A 17,281-nucleotide genomic window follows, 5' to 3' on the forward strand; every position below is an offset into this window, starting at 1 on the left:
CTCCAAGGTCTCTTCCAACTTTTTATTATTGTTATTATCATCATCATCTCTGGCGCAGAAGCTCTCCGTGTACATGCAAAACAGCAGAGTAATAATGTAATCATAAAATGAAACCAATAAGAGAAGGCAAAAGAACAAAAGAGAAGGATAACAGTAATACAGCCATACTACATGAGTAAATAACCTTAGACATAAGGCAGTACTGTGGGAATCGGGTGTTCAGCAGAGTGAAGGCACAAGGGAAGAAAACGGTCTAGTTGTTTTGGCACGCAGTGTGCCCTGTAGCGCCATCCCATAGCAGAAGAGAGGCGCCAGCAGCTTTTGATGCTCTGGGACACGGGGAGGGGATGGTTGTGTGTGCTCCAAAATGCATCTTCCATTTTTGCACAGTGGGGAAAAAGAGTGTGATGGTATTGAGGTAGTCCTTGACATACAACTATTCCTTGAGTGAATATTCAAAGTAACAGCGGCACTGAAAAAGAAAAACTTGTGACCTTTGCAAGCATCCTCACGGTCATATGATCAAAATTCAGAAGCTGGGCAACTGGTTCATGACCTATGAGGGTTGCGGCGTCCCAGGGTCACACGATCCCCTTTTGTGACCTCCTGACAAAGCCAACAGGGAAGCCAAGAACACTTAAGAACCGTGTGTCTAATTATGATCTGCAACGATCCACTTAACAGCTGTGGCAACAAAGGTCGTAAAATGGGGCAACGTTCACTTAACTATCTTGCTCAGCAATGGAAATTACGGACTCAGGTGTGATCATAAGTCGGGGCCCATCTGTGAGCCTGTTCGTTGCTGTGTGGTGTTATATGATCTCCGGAGAAAGTGACTTCGTACATTTCTTAAGGGTTGGGCTAGCCCAGGAGTAGGCAACCTTGGCTCTTTTATGACTCGTGGACTTCAACTCCCAGAATTCCTCAGCCAGCCAGGAATTCTGGGAGTTGAAGTCCACAAGTCATGAAAGAGCCCAGGTTGCCTACCCCTGGGCTAGTCAAAGCCGAAGCGAGGCTGGATCGTCTTCGTCACCTGCAGCTTGGCTCGCTGATACGAGCTAGGCGTTTTCACCTTTCCTGGAACTCGCCTGATCCTTCCCAGCGGGACACCCGGGCTGAGTTAATTGCCTCTCCGGCTTACAAAAGGCAGACTAACCTCGGTGGCAAGATTAGGAAGGCAAATGCAGCCAAGGGTGCGGATTAATCATTGAAAAACAAACTTGGGTGCCCGTAAGGAGCCAGCGTTCTTTCCCAAGCAACTGAGCAGGCAGACAATGACCTCTTTGTCCCCAGCCTTCAGGAACAGGCCAGAAAGGTTTTGCAATCACTCTACGGGCTGCTTGGAATGCACGTCTCTTAGCAACATGCCCGGTCCTGTGGAAAGGACGGCACTGCCAATGCCAGTCTGACGCAACCGTAAGGAAGAGAGGTCTGGCATCCAGGAAGGACGGGGAGTCCTCGACCTACGACGAAAACTGGGACTGGAATTTCTACTGCTGAGCCAGGTGGCCGTTCAGGGAGGTGCACCCAATTTTACAACCATTTTTGCCAGGGTTGTTAAGCAAATCACGGCAGGCGTTGTGGATCACAGGATCGGTTCAGTGACTCTGGCTTCTCCCATTGGTTTTTTTTTTTCCTTGTTGGAAGCTGGCTGGGAAGATCACAAATGGTGACCTCAGGATGCTGTAACGGTCAGAAATACATGCCGTTGTCCAGTGCCTGAATTATAATCACATGACTGGGCATACAGGTAGTCCTCGACTTAACAGCAGTTCATTTAGTGACTGTTCAAAGTTGTAACCGCTCTAAAAAAAAGTGACATGACCATTTTTCACACTCACAACAGTTGCAGCATCCCCATGGTCACGTAATTAATGATTATAACTATGATCATTCTATGACCTATCACTTTGTTGTTTGTTTATACACTGAGAGCTATTCTATTCTATTCTATTCTTCCTTATTTATAATTCTATTCTATTCTATTCTATTCTATTCTGTTCTGTTCTGTTCTGTTCTGTTCTGTTCTATTCTTTCAGTTTGAAGGACTTGGCCACCCTTTGTTGTTTGTAGGATCCTTCGTGATTACTGCACTATATTTAGCAGGAATCTATCCTGCACAAAAATGCAACTATCTTTCACCACCACTTCTGTAGCATCCCACCCAAGATTGGGAAATATATATAAATATATGGCCCTTTGGGGAGACATTTGCTTGTTCAGATGCCCCGGTCCAGCTGGGCAGCGCTGTGTCTTTAAGAGCACCGTAGCCCATGCCAGGGCCTCTGACCTGGTGGAGTCCTCAGCTGAGTTGGATTAAGGCGGTGGGGCGCCTGGTGACTTTCATGCTTGCGCATTCTTTCATTTCCTAGCAGCTTAACAAGTCCCTTTCCCCAAACTCTGCTGGCCAGGGATGGGCTGTGGTCTTGAAAGCAAGATCTAGGGCCAGTTGGTTGAATCAACCCATCAACCTCTCTGGGAAGGGGAAAAAATCCATCAATTTGAGGCTCCATCTTGCCCTTTGGACATCTTTCAGCAAGGAGAAGAACTTCTGGTCCATGCGGTGAAGGTCAGAAGTTTCCTGGAAGATCTGCCACTGAAGAAAGCCAGATGCCACAGGAGGGGGGGACATGTGGCAGCCCCAGACAGGCAGGGATCCTGTCCACATATCCCCCAACCTCCTTCTTGGCAATGAAGGACTTCACCAAGGTCATCTGTCACCCGGAGGCACAGAATCAAAACCAGGTATGCACAGACCAGCTGCTTTGATGATGCTTTGAGCTCTACATCACCATCCAACGGGGATCGGGGATGTCCACTGTCCATCCCTTGTGTGTTGCATGATTGTGGCCATCATAATGACCTTTTTTTTGTAATGTCCTGTGGAACCCCCATTAGCGACAACACCCAAAGATTTTGCCTAACTCCTTCTCTAGGGGGAAATTTGAAAAACCATGCTGAAATCTCCATAAATATAGCTCTTTTTCCCCCAGTTTCAGTCTTCTGGTGTGTTCACTTCCTGGATCTCTGGAAATTATGTTTTGTTAGAGCGTACATCCCTGAGGAGGAAGGGACCTTGTGGCGAGCAAGCATATCATGAGAAGCCAACTTCCTTTGGAGAGGGTTGCTGAGGATGATATAAATGCTGGCCTTGCAGATTTTTAACCAGAGATTACATTTCCATTTCTGTTCCTAGCTGGAAAACTAACTTGATGGCCATAAGAAGGTTAAGAGGGGGGCAGATAAACATATTAGCAGCACAATATGCAAGCGTTGCCTTTGTTCAGCGCAAAAATTGGCCTCGCTTGTGTTTGGAGCAGTTGGAAAAAGTTGTGGCAAGGCACAAAAAGGGGAGCCTAAAATTTTGGAGAAGAGGCAAGATCCTGCAGTGGATGCCACCTGAGGCACCCTTGAGCTTCAGCCTAGTAGCGTGGCTGACATGGGACAGTGATCAAAGTAATTCCAACTTCAGGTCCAGACTGTGTCCTTGGGGCTTTCGGTCTGATGCCATAATTGTGATATGGACAAAAAGCCAGTTTGGTTCTGGTGGTGAAGGCACCAGGCTAGAAACCAGAAGACAGTGAGTTCTAGTCCTGCCTAAGGCACCAAAGCCAGCTGGGTGACTTTGGGCCAGTCACCAGGAGACGGTGAGTTCTAGTCCCAACTTAAGTCCCACCTTAGGCATGAAAAACCCAGCTGGGTGACCTTGGGCCGATCACTAGGAGACGGTGAGTTCTAGTCCCAACTTAAGTCCCACCTTAGGCATGAAAAACCCAGCTGGGTGACCTTGGGCCAATCACCAGGAGACGGTGAGTTCTAGTCCCACGTTAGCTATGAAAGCCAGCTGGGTTACTTTGAGCCAGTCACTCTCTCAGCCAAACTCACCTTATAGGGTTGCTGTTGCAGGGATAATAGGAAGAAGAAGGTGTGTTGGATATGTTTGCCACCATGAATTATTTATAAAAATAATAAAAGGTGGGATATAAATAAATGGACAGACAGACAGACGTACAGACAAACAGTAACCCTACAAGCCCACCTTGCAAGGTGATGCCACAAGCATTATTGCTACACCGGAAGGTGTCCAGCCCAAACATCGGCTGCTTGCAGCAGATCCTGACCCCCAAAGGGCTGAGTTTACTGTGGAAAAGAGAGTTTGCTTGCTCCCTTGATGATTCCTGCGGAAAACCAGTGATCCCATTGACCAAGAATGCAAGAGAGGATCCAGCACATTCTCTTTGTGTGTGGGGGGGAAGCCAGGTTATCTTGGCTGGAGACATATCAATCTGCCCAGCTTAGAGAAGAGACAGAATTGCATTTGATCAGGCCCTGCTCTTTTTTCTGGAGCAAAACAGATTTTCTGGCTTGGCAACCAGAGATTCCAAACTTTTCACCGTTCCAAGTCAGAACATGGTTAGGGCTGTGTAGAGTATTTTCGTTCCGGCTTCTTCTGCTGCTTGGTGGATTTAATTGACATTTTGTGGGCTGCTCAGTCCCAAAGCCTGCTTTATTATTTGGAACTGTTAGAGAGAGAGAGAGACCCCTCTGTCTGCTCCAAAATGCCAAAACTGTCTTGCAAGAAAAAAACCAGAGGGTTACTTAAAAGGGCGAGGAGACGACAGGAGACCCCATGGATTGAAAATGCCCCCTCTTTATGCCCCAGGAGACTGTCATGTTGTCTTTGCCACCGAACTTGCTGACGGAGTTCTCCAATCCTGTGTTTGAGGAGGATGGCGAGACGCCAGCCCGGAACCAGCTGGAGGAGGAGAAGAGCAGTGATGCCAAACTCGCCGCCAACGGATTTGGTATCGATAGGTCCCTGTTTTGGAGGGGCGCTGAGACAGGACAACAGGACAAGCAAGACAGGGAGAGCCGGTTTGGTGTTAAAGTGAAGAGGCTGGACTAGAAACCAAGAGGTTCTGAGTTCAAGTCTTCTTTAGCCCAAACCACCACAGCAGGGAGTTGCTGTTAGGAAAAGAGAGCACCGTGTACCTTGCCTTGAGTTGTATTAATGCAAAGATGGGATATTCGTCTCTTAAGGGTAATAGTTACAGAGCAGAGGGTTTGGTGGTGCAGTCACATCACTCCAGAGTCATTGGCTCACATTTCTATTGTAGTGGTTTCCCAAAGCTTGATAGATTCCAACTGCCCTCACTCTGAGCCAGCAGGATTTAGAGCTACGCTGTCTGGGAGGATTGTGGAAATTGGTCCGAGTGAGTGAGAAACATGGGGGCTGAAGTCCACCAGGCAGGCAGACAGACAGGCAGGCGAAAGAAATAGGATGGATGGATGGATGGAAGGGTGGGAGGGAGGGAGGGAGGGAGGAAGGAAGGAAGGAAGGAAGGAAGGAAGGAGGGAAGGAAGGAAGGAAGGAAGGAAGGAAGGAAGGAAGGAAGGAAGGAAGGAAGGAAGGAAGGAAGGAAAAATCCCCAAGTCCAGCAAGATTTTCTTTGGCTTTTGGCTGGATTTCTGAAACCATTTACAGCAACATGTAAACAGCCTTCTGCTCCAGTCTCTCTTCCAGAGGTCCTTCTTGGGGCTATCACAAGAGGTCATTGGAACAGCCAGGGAGGGAACGGGAGGTCGATATGCCAGTGGGTAGAGGTACCATGATGGCCAGCCTGCTTCTCCCCCTGCAGCTCAGCAAGTGCAAGAGGCAGCCAGCAAGAAATTCCAGCCAGACTGCAAATTTTCCTGGCTCTGTGTGACCGTCCTAAGCCTTCTGCTGCTCCTCCTCCTGGCCTTGCTTGTAGGCATCCTAGTCACCCACCGTAAGTTCAGGGTTGAGGGGTGGGGTTTTGGAGGAGCATTGCTGCAATTTAAGCCCATTCTGGGCCAATACGGGCTTGCTTTGGGGGAAGCCGGTGGTGGCCACCACGATGTCTCCCTGAAGCTGTGTGGGTAACAAAGGCAGGGCATCTGGGCTGGGTCTGCCCTTTGCTCCTTCCCTGCTACCTAGACCCCAAAGGCCGTGCACTTTAATTCTAGGATGTCAACACTCTTGAGCAGACAGAGGAATTTATTTTCAGGCCCAAATAGGCTGGAAAAGCCAGTTCTCCTCAAGTCAGCAGCTATTTGGACAGATGTCCATCAGACCTTCTAGCGAACCTTGGTCTTGAAGAGCCATCGATTCTTCCTCCACCCCCTATGGGTGCAGCTCTAAGCCAGTGTTCCTCAACCGTGGCAGCTTGAAGACGGGTGGACTTTAACTCCCAGAATTCCCCAGCCAGCTGTGCTGGCTGGGGAATTCTGGGTGTTGAAGTCCACCCGTCTTCAAGCTGCCAAGGTTGAGGAACACTGCCCTAAGCAATGGATCTGTTGTCTTCCCATAAGCAAACAACAACTCCTTTTTCCATTATTAGCCACCCCAGCTGAAGTGGGGGGGGAGCTGGACTGGGAGAATGGGACTGGGAATGGGAAGATGACTGGGTGAATGGGACTGCCCCACTCCCTAAAATCCTGTCTCCCAGCCGGCAGGGATCCTTTTTGCAGGTGGTGGGGTGTAAAATAGGAGCTGTGATTGATCTGGTGGAAGGGTTGATTTCTGGGCAGGTTCATGCCTCAGTGTGATTAATTCTCTCCAAAAGCTTAAGTCTCAGGTATTATTCCTTGTTCTTGAATTTTTTATTTTTTTTTAAAAGGGCACATTTTGACTTTCAGGAGTCTGGTAGAGGAAACAGGCTGAAAAAGGCAGGGAGGGGTGAGAACTGAAGAATGCAGCTTTTGAGGCCAAATTTGTCTGATGTTGGTGTCTGCATTCTTTTCCTCAACAATTTCTCTCTCGCTTTTTTTTCTTCCCGTGGAGGCAGAGCTAAAGTCTCCTCCTCCTAGTAAGCCCACTCTTGGGACTTCCCTTGGCCACGACGTCGCCAATGCCACCTTCTCCTCGGTCAGGGGGACTTTGGGGAACCCTGCCCCTACCACTTCCCCATCCCAACCAGAGCTGCAAGGGACCACAAAACCAGGACCCGGTGAGTACCGGTTGCTGCGGAGGCTGTTTCTCTAACCTGGTTTCTCTGACCTGGGGGTTGTGATTGTGGTGCTCCAAGCCAGACGCTGGGCCACATAGAGACCAGCTGCCGTTTGAGAGCTGACATGAAAAACAGACTTTCTCCAACTAACACTCGTTGGATAAATAGCCTAGAATGTATAGAACACTTATTCCATTCTTATGAATCAACCTATTTTAAAATGTAGCCTGTAGCTTATATGTCATTTCTTGAATTCCTCCAACCTTACAAGATGGACTACACATTACCATCACATGTGTACCATAGTATTATGTGCTCCTTCTACATAATTTTATTACTGTTATCCATGCGCTGTATGCCAATGGTGCTCATCCTTTTCTCCACCATGGACCCCCTTTAAATTCCTTTTGTGGTCACGGACCATGACCTTGGACCCCCCAAGACTACTTAACTTAATATCTAAATAATAAAATTTCTTCATGCTTTCATGGACCCCCTGTGATGGCATTGCGGGCAGGCCCCCGGCATCCGTGGATCACAGGTTGACACCCACTGCTCTATGCCATACACTAAATAAGCTCACAACACACTATGAGCTAAATCAGTCAATCAATCGATCAATCTGATGTGGTGTCCTCTGAATGGCATCTAACCACCATCATTCCCACCCAGCCCGGCCAATGCTGGGAATTGCAATCCAATATTTGGAGAACATCATGGAAAGTATTTACCTTGGCTGAATCTAGGCTGTGTCCTCATGGTGCCTTTCTTTGCAAACTTCCCAACCATGTTCACAACACACAATGAGTTGTTTTTTTGTTTTGTTTTTTTGCAAAACGTGTGTTTTACTTGTCCTCACTGGCCGTGCTGGTGGAGGATGAAGGCTTTGCCTTCACATCTCTGGAAGAGATGAGGTTACTGAGATGTTCCTTGCCTGGTCTTCTTCAATTGAGTCTAACGAAGCTGCTGCTCCAACTTAAGATGTGCCTCTCTAAACGGTTGCTTCATTCTCTGCCTTCTTCTTTTGTAGTGTGTGGAGGTGAACTTGGAGGCCCCAAGGGCACCTTCAGCTCTCCCAACTATCCCGATTCATACCCACCTAACATCCTCTGCCACTGGCACATCCAAGTGAAGATGGGGATGGTGATTCAGCTGAAAATAGAAACTCTGAATGTCGAAGCCTCGGACCTCTGCTTCTATGACCGGCTGGAGATCTATGAGGAATCAGATAGTTTCTCCCTTTGGGATGGGAGTACTAGGTAAGTAGCATGCCTCCGAGAGGAGAAGGCCTGGACTTTTCTGCGTGTCTATATGTGTTTAGCTGCTACTGTGGGTCCACCAGACGGGTTGGATGCCTGAATCTCTCTCTGTGTGTCCATGTGAGTTTAGCTGCTACTTGGGGTCCTCCAGATGGGTTGGACTTTAGCTTCCTAGATCCTTCGTTCAATTGATTGAAACAAGCCAACATCCAGAAACTACCTGCATTTTAAGGGCTTCACTGTTGAATTGGATAAGAGCAATGCAAAAAAACCAGATCCAGTAACTAAGTAGGACAAACGCTAAGGAAGATTATTTATTCTTGCGGATGGGCCCTCTGGTGGTAAGAATTGGAAATCTTTAGTTACTTATTCATTGATTTGTACATTCGTTTTATTTTTATACCGTCCAATCCACCAAGAGCCAATCAAATTCTCCAAGATTAATAAGGGACAAGCAGGAGGCAATTAACCTCCACGTTCGCTGTCTCAAGTGGGACGCCTTAATCTTTCAAATCTCATTACTTTTCTGCAATTTGCTTTTGAACCTTATAAATAAATCCCTTTGGACGAATAGTTTTTAATTGGTAAAAAAAACCCTCACCTCTCCTTAATTTCTCTTGTTTGCAAACACGTTGACATAAAAAATAATCCAATGCAACGTTTTGCCCACTTTGGTGTTGTCTTCTTCAGTCCTAAAATCTAACTACGATTCATAGCTGAGAATACTTGACGGGTGTGTGTGTGTGTGTGTCAGACCTGAAAGAGTCAAAGGAAAAGTGAAAATGTTAAGTCACTAAAGTGCAATCTCCACAGTGCTTATGATCTTTTTTCAGCTTGGCTGTGCAGATCTGTGTGGGTTGTAAATGTGAGGACTGGTCGTTGTAAAGATATTTTTTCCCAATATTGTCACGACTGTGAATGGACACTAAATGAGAACTACTTGCAGATATCTTTCCAGGGGGGAGGAGGGGGTAAACAGCTGCCTTGCTTACCTGGTGACTTTTACAGGTACTGTGGCACAGTAGCCCCAGCGACTATCAACACCAAGTCTAACCAGATTAAAGTTGTTTTTGTCTCCGATGATAATATTACTCCTTCGGGGTTCACAGCCAGATACCAGGCCATCCTCCCCAATGAAAGTAAGTGCCGGCTATTTCTTGAATGGGGATGAATTTGAGGCTGGTGGAAACTTGCTTGGGGGGGATTGGGGGAGGGTTTTTTTAACATGATATCCTGATTTTCTGTCCCTGAAGTCATGGTAATGACTTTAAAGAGACTGAAACCATGCAACCTCCAATGGCATTTTAAAAAAAAAACAGCCACCAACCAGGTAGAAGAGGGGTGTCAAACTGCCAGCCCGCGGGCCGGATGCATCACGCCGAAACCGCGCCTAACATCCCATTACCGGCAATGGGGGGGGGGAAAGTCGCAATATGTCACGACACATCACGTGATGTTGCGAGTTTGACAACCTGAGGTAGAAGACAATATTTAAATCCATAAGTGGAAATAAAACAGCCCGGGGGAAAGGGTGAGAGCTGATCCCTCTGCTAGTCAAATAGGAAAAAATGGAAGACGTGTTTTATATAAGGTTGCTCTCTCTGTTGAGTTAAGGGGTCCCCAACTTTGGCAACTTGGCTGGCTGAGGAATTCTGGGAGTGGGAGTCCATAAGTCTTAAAGTTGCCAAGGTTGGAGACCCCTGCTTTAAAGTGTAGAGAAGACATAAAGTGGGTCTCCAAAGAAGACCCCAAATATATTTTGATCTTCTTGAGATGTCCTCTTATGTTCAGATCTCCAGCTATGCAGCAAAGATTAGCTCCCTGAATCCAAACAGCTTAGCATCAGCTTTAAGAAGAGATGCAGACTGTTGGATAACAAATGCAACATGGTTGGGGATGGAGATTGGAGAAGACGACCCCGGCCCAGGATACAGCCCTCTCTCCAGATACCAGCTTGCCCAAGAGAAGACTGATTTATCTCAAAACAAAGACAATGGTTGTCCCTTTTCCCAAATGGGAAAACTGCCCTAACATTCACAATTAGCCCAGCACTAATTTATTACTCACTGTCACATGGATGCATTGGCTAATTTTATCATCAGAACATGGGAAAGTTCTAAATTGGTGAGGGGAAACAAAAGACAGCTTGCATGAGAGTTTTTAAACTGGCTTAAAATGTTTTGACATTAGGTAAAATAAAGAATGAGTGTTACATGACTATCACGAGTCAAGCAACTACAGGATTAGTACTTTTGTTTCTCCGTGTCCTCCTCCTCCCCTTTTCTCCTTGCTTTTTCTCCTTCTCCTTCATACTTTTGCAAAGCTACATTTCCCAAAGTATCTTGAAGAAGAAGGGAGCCAAGGCAATTGCAGCCATTTCCAAGATAGGCTGGATTTGATCTGAACCTTTAACTCCTTGACTTCCAGAGGCCTATATTTATTCCAGAGAACTGCTCCTGGGATGAATTCTTGTGTGACCAGGGAGTTTGCCTCCTTCCAGCCTTTGTGTGTGACGGTCACCAGGACTGCCAGGACAATCGAGATGAAGCCAATTGTAGCGCCAAGCATACAGGTATGGTACCCACACAGGCAGGAAACATTGCTGCGACTCTGCCTCACGTTAGGAGGAGAAAAGAGGAAATTGGAAAAATAAAGAAACTGCAGGATATTGCAGATATAACCAGCAAAGTGCCAGTAATATACTGTAAATCCATGACGATCTATGATGTTGGTTGTCTCTTTCCAGGTTGTGGTGGGACCTTGACCAACCTGGAGGGACAGTTCTTCTCCCCAAACTACCCCAAACCATACCCACATCTACAGGTGCGGAAAGAACTTTTTTTGGGGGGGCAGGGCAAGTTTGGGCCTTGAGGACCCATTTTGCCCCAGAGGTACCGCCTTCCAGCTCTATCACTACAGCAATAAGTTGCCCATTCAGCATCTCTTTCTGGAGAAGGATTTTTTTTTAAGATTGGACCTGGCTCTGCCAGAGAGATGATAGATGGATGGATGGATGGATGGATGGATGGATGGATGGATGGATGGATAGATAGAGATAGATAGATAGATAGATAGATAGATAGATAGATAGATAGATAGATAGATAGATAGATAGATGATATGGGTGGGTGAGTGGGTGGGTGGGTGGATGGACAGACAGATACAGTAGATAGAAATTTTGAGCCTGAGAAATTTTGACTTGGAAATTTAAACCTTGTTTGTTTAAAAAAGTGGGCCTCATGCTGTGATGGAGTCCAAGTAGGAGAAAAAAACCCAGCCGCATCCCCAAGATCCTGTGGTCAAAAAACCCCAAACCCTTCCATCCTGAGTCTCTTTTAGATTACTTCTTCATGGTCACGTCGATGAAGATTCAAACCCCAAAAAGACAAAGAGGTCCAGTTCCCATGACTTCCGGTCTTGGTGTTTATGCCCTTCTTCCCCCATCCAATGACACGTGCACGTTCAAAGAAACCTAGGGGGCTGCTAGGAGAAAAGGTTTGGGACCTTCTTCCAGATTTTTACCACCAACGCCACCACCACCCAACTTGTAACACCGCCCTTTCTTAGCATGGAGCTCCCCGTCCTGCCTCTCTCCGCTCATCTCCCGGACTTTTCTTCTCTTCCAGATCTGTCTCTGGCACATCTTCGTGCCCGTGGGCCATGTGATCCAGCTGCAATTCTACAACTTCAGCCTCGAGTCCCACAAAGATTGCAATTTTGACTTTGTGGAGGTGTACGACAGCGCTGCCATGGGGACCAGCAGCCTCATGGGTCGGTGAGTAAGTCACCTTGCACACCCACCCACCCACCCCTGTGCTCCTTGTGGCATAATCCAGGTGGGCACGCTCATTTCAGCTCCAGGTTCCCGGTTGCATTGACCCACCTCACATTTCCAGAACTAAGTTCGACTTTCCTGCTCTCTGCAGGTTCTGCAACTCCAACATGCCTCCTGTGTTGACTTCATCCCATCACGTCATGACCGTCCTGTTTGTGGCTGATGAGGAGATTGTGGATGATGGGTTCTTTGCTATCTACCGGGCCCACAACCTGAGTGAAAGTAGGTAATGGGGGATCTGTTGAGGCTAGATATCTGCTCGCACCTTACCCCAAATAAGTAGGGTAGATCTGACCTGGAATTGGAAGCTAAGCAGGGTTAGTGATTCGACGGGTAAGCTGTCCTGGGAAATAAACCAAAAGAAAACAAAAACAAAATGCAGAGAGGAGAGGAGAGGAGAGGAGAGGAGAGGAGAGGAGAAGAGAGAAGAGAAGAGAAGAGAAGAGAAGAGAAGAGAAGAGAAGAGAAGAGAAGAGAAGAGAAGAGAAGAAGATTTGTAGCTCAAGGTGGAACTGTGGGGTCCTTGGCGCTCTCTGAACGTGGTGGTTTTCTTGCAGACATTTCTTTACCCAACTATGTGACAGTATTATTATACTGATGATGTTCCCTAGTTGGGTAATGAAACATCTGCAAGAAAACCACCAAGCTCAGAGAGCACCAAGGACTCCACAGCCTGTCGTCATCGTCGTCGTCGTCCTCCTCCTCCCACCACAAACCCCACTCCATTCTAACCCTGAAGACAAATCTTAGACAGCAAAAAGGACCCTAAAGAAAGAACAGCCAACCACTTCTTCCTTGACTCAAGGACTCCCATACCTTCTAACTGCATTTTTTAAAAAATGTTCGTGGCTGGAGCTCTCCCTCTCTGATGAGGCTTTTCCCATCAAGAGAGGGGACTCAGCCAAGGGACATAAATTATTCAGGTGACCCAGCCAAGCAGAGAAAGGTTGAACATGATCCAAGTCTCATGAGGAGCATTGTGGTTGCTTGTTCACAAGCCCTGTTCTTTCTGAGATGGAACACAGTTCTGGTTTCTTGACTCCTGTAATTATTGTTCCGTTTTCCCAGGCAAATTAAAAAGGCCTTCTGAGAAGGGAGAAACTCCTCCCCACCCACAAGATGAGTGGGCTTGTGTTTATATAAGCAGAAAGATTTATGTATCCATTACACAATTGGATAGAGAGACAGACAGACAAATCAGTGTTTCTCAACCTTGGCAACTGTTAAGATGCGTGAACTCCAATTGCCAGCCTTGTTCCCAGAGGAATTCTGGGAGTTGGAATCCACCCATCTTAAAGTGGCCAAAGTTGAGAAGCACTGCTGTTGATGGATGAATGGATGGGCGGGTGGATGGATGGATTGGTGAATGAGTAGATGGATAGTTGGATGGATGGATGGATGGATGGATGGATGGATGGATGGATGGATGGATGGGCGGGTGGGAGGGTGGGTTGATAGGTGGAGGATGGATAGGTGGGTGGGTAGATGGAAGGGTGGATAGATAACGGTGCAAATTCTTGATACAGATGTTGCCTAATCTCAAAAGCAAAAAAAGTCATCTCCAATTCTCAACAGCCTTATGAATTAATATCAGCATGTTACCTACCTTGCTTTAACCCCGCCATCCCTTCAGCAATATAAAGCCTCCATGATAAGTTACCAAAGGGGCAGCTGAACAACACAATAAAATGGTATAAATCATTAACAAGGGAATATCCTAAATTTGGTGTCTTCCCTGGTATTCTCTTGAAGGCGAGATGAATGAATGAATCTTTATTGTCAAAGTACAACCATGTATACATTGAGATTAGCTGAGCCTCCCTTTGTGCTCCCACCCCCCAACACACAGTGACAACAAACCCTCCATCTTACCACACCACTTCTTTCCATTCCTTTCTCCTTTTTTTAAGCAAAGCGTAAGTGGATAGATATCCTGTCTCAACTACGGTATTAACCTAAGTGTTGGCCAGAAAGTCGCAGCAGAAGTGTTAAAGGTGCCAGCCACGTGGGCAGGTGATCTAATTGGACAAAATTTTCATCCTTCTGTAAACTGTTGCCTAGAATGCAGCTTTGAAAGATACAAACATTAATTTTTAACTTTCATGCCTGGCCCAGACTTGCAGGCCAGGTTCTCAACAGTTAATAAATCACTGCTGCAGGCAGCGGCCTCTGCAGGACCTCAGCTGAGATTAAGGAGGCGGCAGCCTGGCGTCAATGAATCCATGACTTTCAAATCGATGAATCTAAGTGGAGAACAAACACTTGTGAAGTGTTTCCTGGCCGTGCTGGGGCCAAAAGGTTATGCTAAGGCCGAGCTTTCTATCTGTCCTATTTGCAGTGCATTTTTCCATATGCTCTGATTTATTTATTTTTTCAACTGAAGAATTGAGGTGGCTATTTTCAAGCAAGGCACAAGAATAACCTGGATTTGTTCTGGGAATCTCTGGCTTCAGAGAGAAAGGCTAGAAAGGCAATGTGGGCTAAGTAGACATCTTCACCATCTTAAGCAATGTTCCTGAACCTTGGCGGCTTAAAGATGGGCGGACTTCAACTCCCAGGATTCCCCAGTCAGCCTTGAATTCTGGGAGTTGAAGTCCACCCATCTTCAAGCTGCCGAGGTTGAGAAATACTTATCTTAAAAGACCAGGGAATGCTTTTCTCTAAATTCTTCTCTCTTTTTACCTGCCCATCCTCCCGTGCAAGAAACATGTGGACCTCTAGAATTTGTTTGTGGAAATGGTGAGTGTGTGGCCCAGGAGTTCGTGTGTGACAGCTGGAGGAACTGTCCAGATGGAAGTGACGAAGTCAACTGTACCAGCATTTCTTCCACATCAGTGGGTGAGTAATGTCCTCTTACGTGGACCAAGATGTCATCATTGGCCAATTTGCAGAACTACACATTGCAACATCCACAGTTCAGATCTAAGCTGTGATCTCAACCCAACATCCTAGGTGGGTCAACTACACTCTCTCCCCTACCCAGCCCACTCTCCTCTTTTTTTCTCCTGGCCTTCAGCTGGCTGGTCCCAAGATGTTGAGCAGAACCTAAAAACCAACCTGAGACACCAACAGGAGACCCAACGTGTGAATTCTGGAGAACAACCTGGCTCCATTTTTCACAAATGTTCATTTTCAATGCAGGTAGTCCTCTTCCCCCGAAAGCAGAGGGCAACTCAACTCTGTACAATTGTATTTTGGTTACTCTCTGAGACGCTGTCTTCTCTCCCACCAGTAACAGAGGCCTCCTGTGAACCCATCAATATAGAAATGTGCCAAGGACTCAGCTACAATTCCACCTCCTTCCCCAACATCTGGCTGATGATCCCCCATCAGCAGAGTGCTGAGGAGCTGCTTCAAGACTACATGGTGAGGCCAAGGGCAGACCCGGGCTGGCAGGAAGGCCAAGAGAGGGGGAAAGGGGTTCACCCTTGGGGAGAGACTCGCGATCTAAGTTGCATGGAGAGCAAATTCCAAACTTTCATCCCTATCAACACATGGACAATTTAAGTTGGGCTGAGTGGATGACTTCTAGGAAACCTAACGAAGGACTCTCTTCATTATGGAACTGTGTGATTGCGTTGGTCACCCGAGAAGGTGGCTCAGCTGGTGCCGTGCATAGAAGCCCAGACCCACAACAAGCCCAGACCCTGACAGAGCTCAACCTCCTCATTTTCAGGTGCTGCGGGACCTCAGGTGCTACCCTCACCTGCGCTTGCTGATCTGCAGCCTCTTCGTCCCGAAGTGCATCCCAGAAGGGGGCACCTTGCAGCCCTGTCGCTCGGTGTGTCTGGGGGCAGAGGAGCACTGCCGGAAGCCCCTGGTCCGCTTGGACATCCTCTGGCCCTTGAACTGCAACATCCTGCCTGACTCCACCAACCCTCTGGAGTGCTTCTTGCCTTGAGGGCCTCCCGCCCCCACCCACCCACCCAGTGCCCGGCCCAGAAGGAGGGAGGGAGGCCTGTTGGAGGCAGCCAGGAGACGTCCCAGTCCAGAAGCCATTATGGGTTTGCTCCCCAAGTATCTCCAGGGAATCGCTCCTGAAGTCCTCTGCATTGACTCCCTTTCTTGACTTCACTTCTGCCTCTTACAAATGATAGATTGAAGTGGATCCAGGATCTCTCTGTCCGGGAATCCTGGATCATGAAGTTGGAAGGGATCTCAAAGGTCATCTAAACTAACTTCCACTAAGTCATCTCTGACAGATAACCCTCCGACTTCTGAAGATCTGCAGCCATGGAGAAAACAGTTCACAGGCCAGCCTTTTCCATTAGCTGACGGTTGTGCAGTCGGACAATCTCTCTCAACTCCCACTGATTTTGCAGGAATATCTGTGGTGTCTTATTGGCAAAACCAAAAAAAACCTTCTGGGAGGTTTTTCATCTTCCCAGCCTCGTGTGAAGTATGATGTCCGACGACGGACTGACCCTGCTTAGCTCTTTTCAAGATCAGTCCACAGCAGCCAGGCAGCCTCCTTCTCAGAGGCTTCCACTTCAATTATGCTTTATAAACTCATTTAAAATTAATAATAATAATAATAAAGTAATTATAACATAGAAGCTGCAACATTGTCTGGCATCATCTGGATCCTTTTAAAAACTGACTTGTGATGTCACACACATTTCAATTTCAGGTCTCTCTCTCTCTCTTGAGCCTCTCTGAACCAAAAACATCTCCAAATTTTCTTTTGAGAAAAGGGGAATCTGACTTCACCTGTGCAGTCTCTGTAGGACTGAACCCAGATGAGCCAAACTCACCTCCTTTTGGATTTTTCCCCCTGTTTCTCGTTTTGAGTGAGGGGTCAGAAAGCTAGGGGACTGGACTCCTTTCTGGTCAACAGGGTGCTTGAACTGCCTTGCCCATCAGATGTCTCTCCACTGACCTCAGCAGAAGAACGCACCCATCTGGGAAACACACAGAGACACACATGCCACAGCAGGGAGGAGTTTCATGCAGACAGCTGGCAGCAGCAGCGTCTGCAATGGTTAGGGAGTGACCTCATCCAGATGTTGCTATCACAGCTGAAAAACACGCATCAAGAACTTCTCTTGCTTGCCACATGCAGCAATAAAAAAATACAACCAAGCACTCCCGACTGCTGATAGTGGAACACGCGTGTGTGATATATGTGGCACACAAATGACACGGAGTGACCTATGTGTCAGCCAGCAAGGGGCATAGATTTTATTTCTTGGCTTAAGGGGAGAAAAGGTCCAGAC

The 17,281-nt window shown here is 47.2% G+C and overlaps 2 protein-coding genes across 2 annotated transcripts in view; both read left to right on the plus strand.

Moving 5' to 3' along the window:
* DRC12 (dynein regulatory complex subunit 12 homolog) overlaps positions 1–17,281 on the plus strand; it is a 204,505-nt gene that overhangs the window by 65,963 nt on the left and 121,261 nt on the right. The window lies entirely within an intron of this gene.
* Positions 6,386–16,620, plus strand: MFRP (membrane frizzled-related protein). The gene is made up of 10 exons (XM_083368777.1): positions 6,386–6,971; positions 8,002–8,230; positions 9,239–9,369; positions 10,677–10,802; positions 10,977–11,053; positions 11,857–12,005; positions 12,157–12,287; positions 14,769–14,903; positions 15,298–15,431; positions 15,742–16,620. Exons 1-10 carry the CDS (start codon positions 6,743–6,745, stop codon positions 15,964–15,966), a joined length of 1,566 nt encoding a protein of 521 aa, XP_083224903.1. The 5' UTR covers positions 6,386–6,742; the 3' UTR covers positions 15,967–16,620.

Source organism: Vipera ursinii, assembly GCF_947247035.1.
Source record: "Vipera ursinii genome assembly, chromosome: 8".
Lineage (NCBI taxonomy): Eukaryota > Metazoa > Chordata > Lepidosauria > Squamata > Viperidae > Vipera > Vipera ursinii.

Excerpts from the sequence above, each read along its gene's own strand:
- MFRP (XM_083368777.1), top strand. The coding sequence starts at position 6,743 with ATGTTGGTGTCTGCATTCTTTTCCTCAACAATTTCTCTCTCGCTTTTT. Across the intron at positions 10,803-10,976 it reads TTGTAGCGCCAAGCATACAG|GTTGTGGTGGGACCTTGACC; the intron begins GTATGGTACCCA and ends GTCTCTTTCCAG. Across the intron at positions 15,432-15,741 it reads AGCTGCTTCAAGACTACATG|GTGCTGCGGGACCTCAGGTG; the intron begins GTGAGGCCAAGG and ends CCTCATTTTCAG.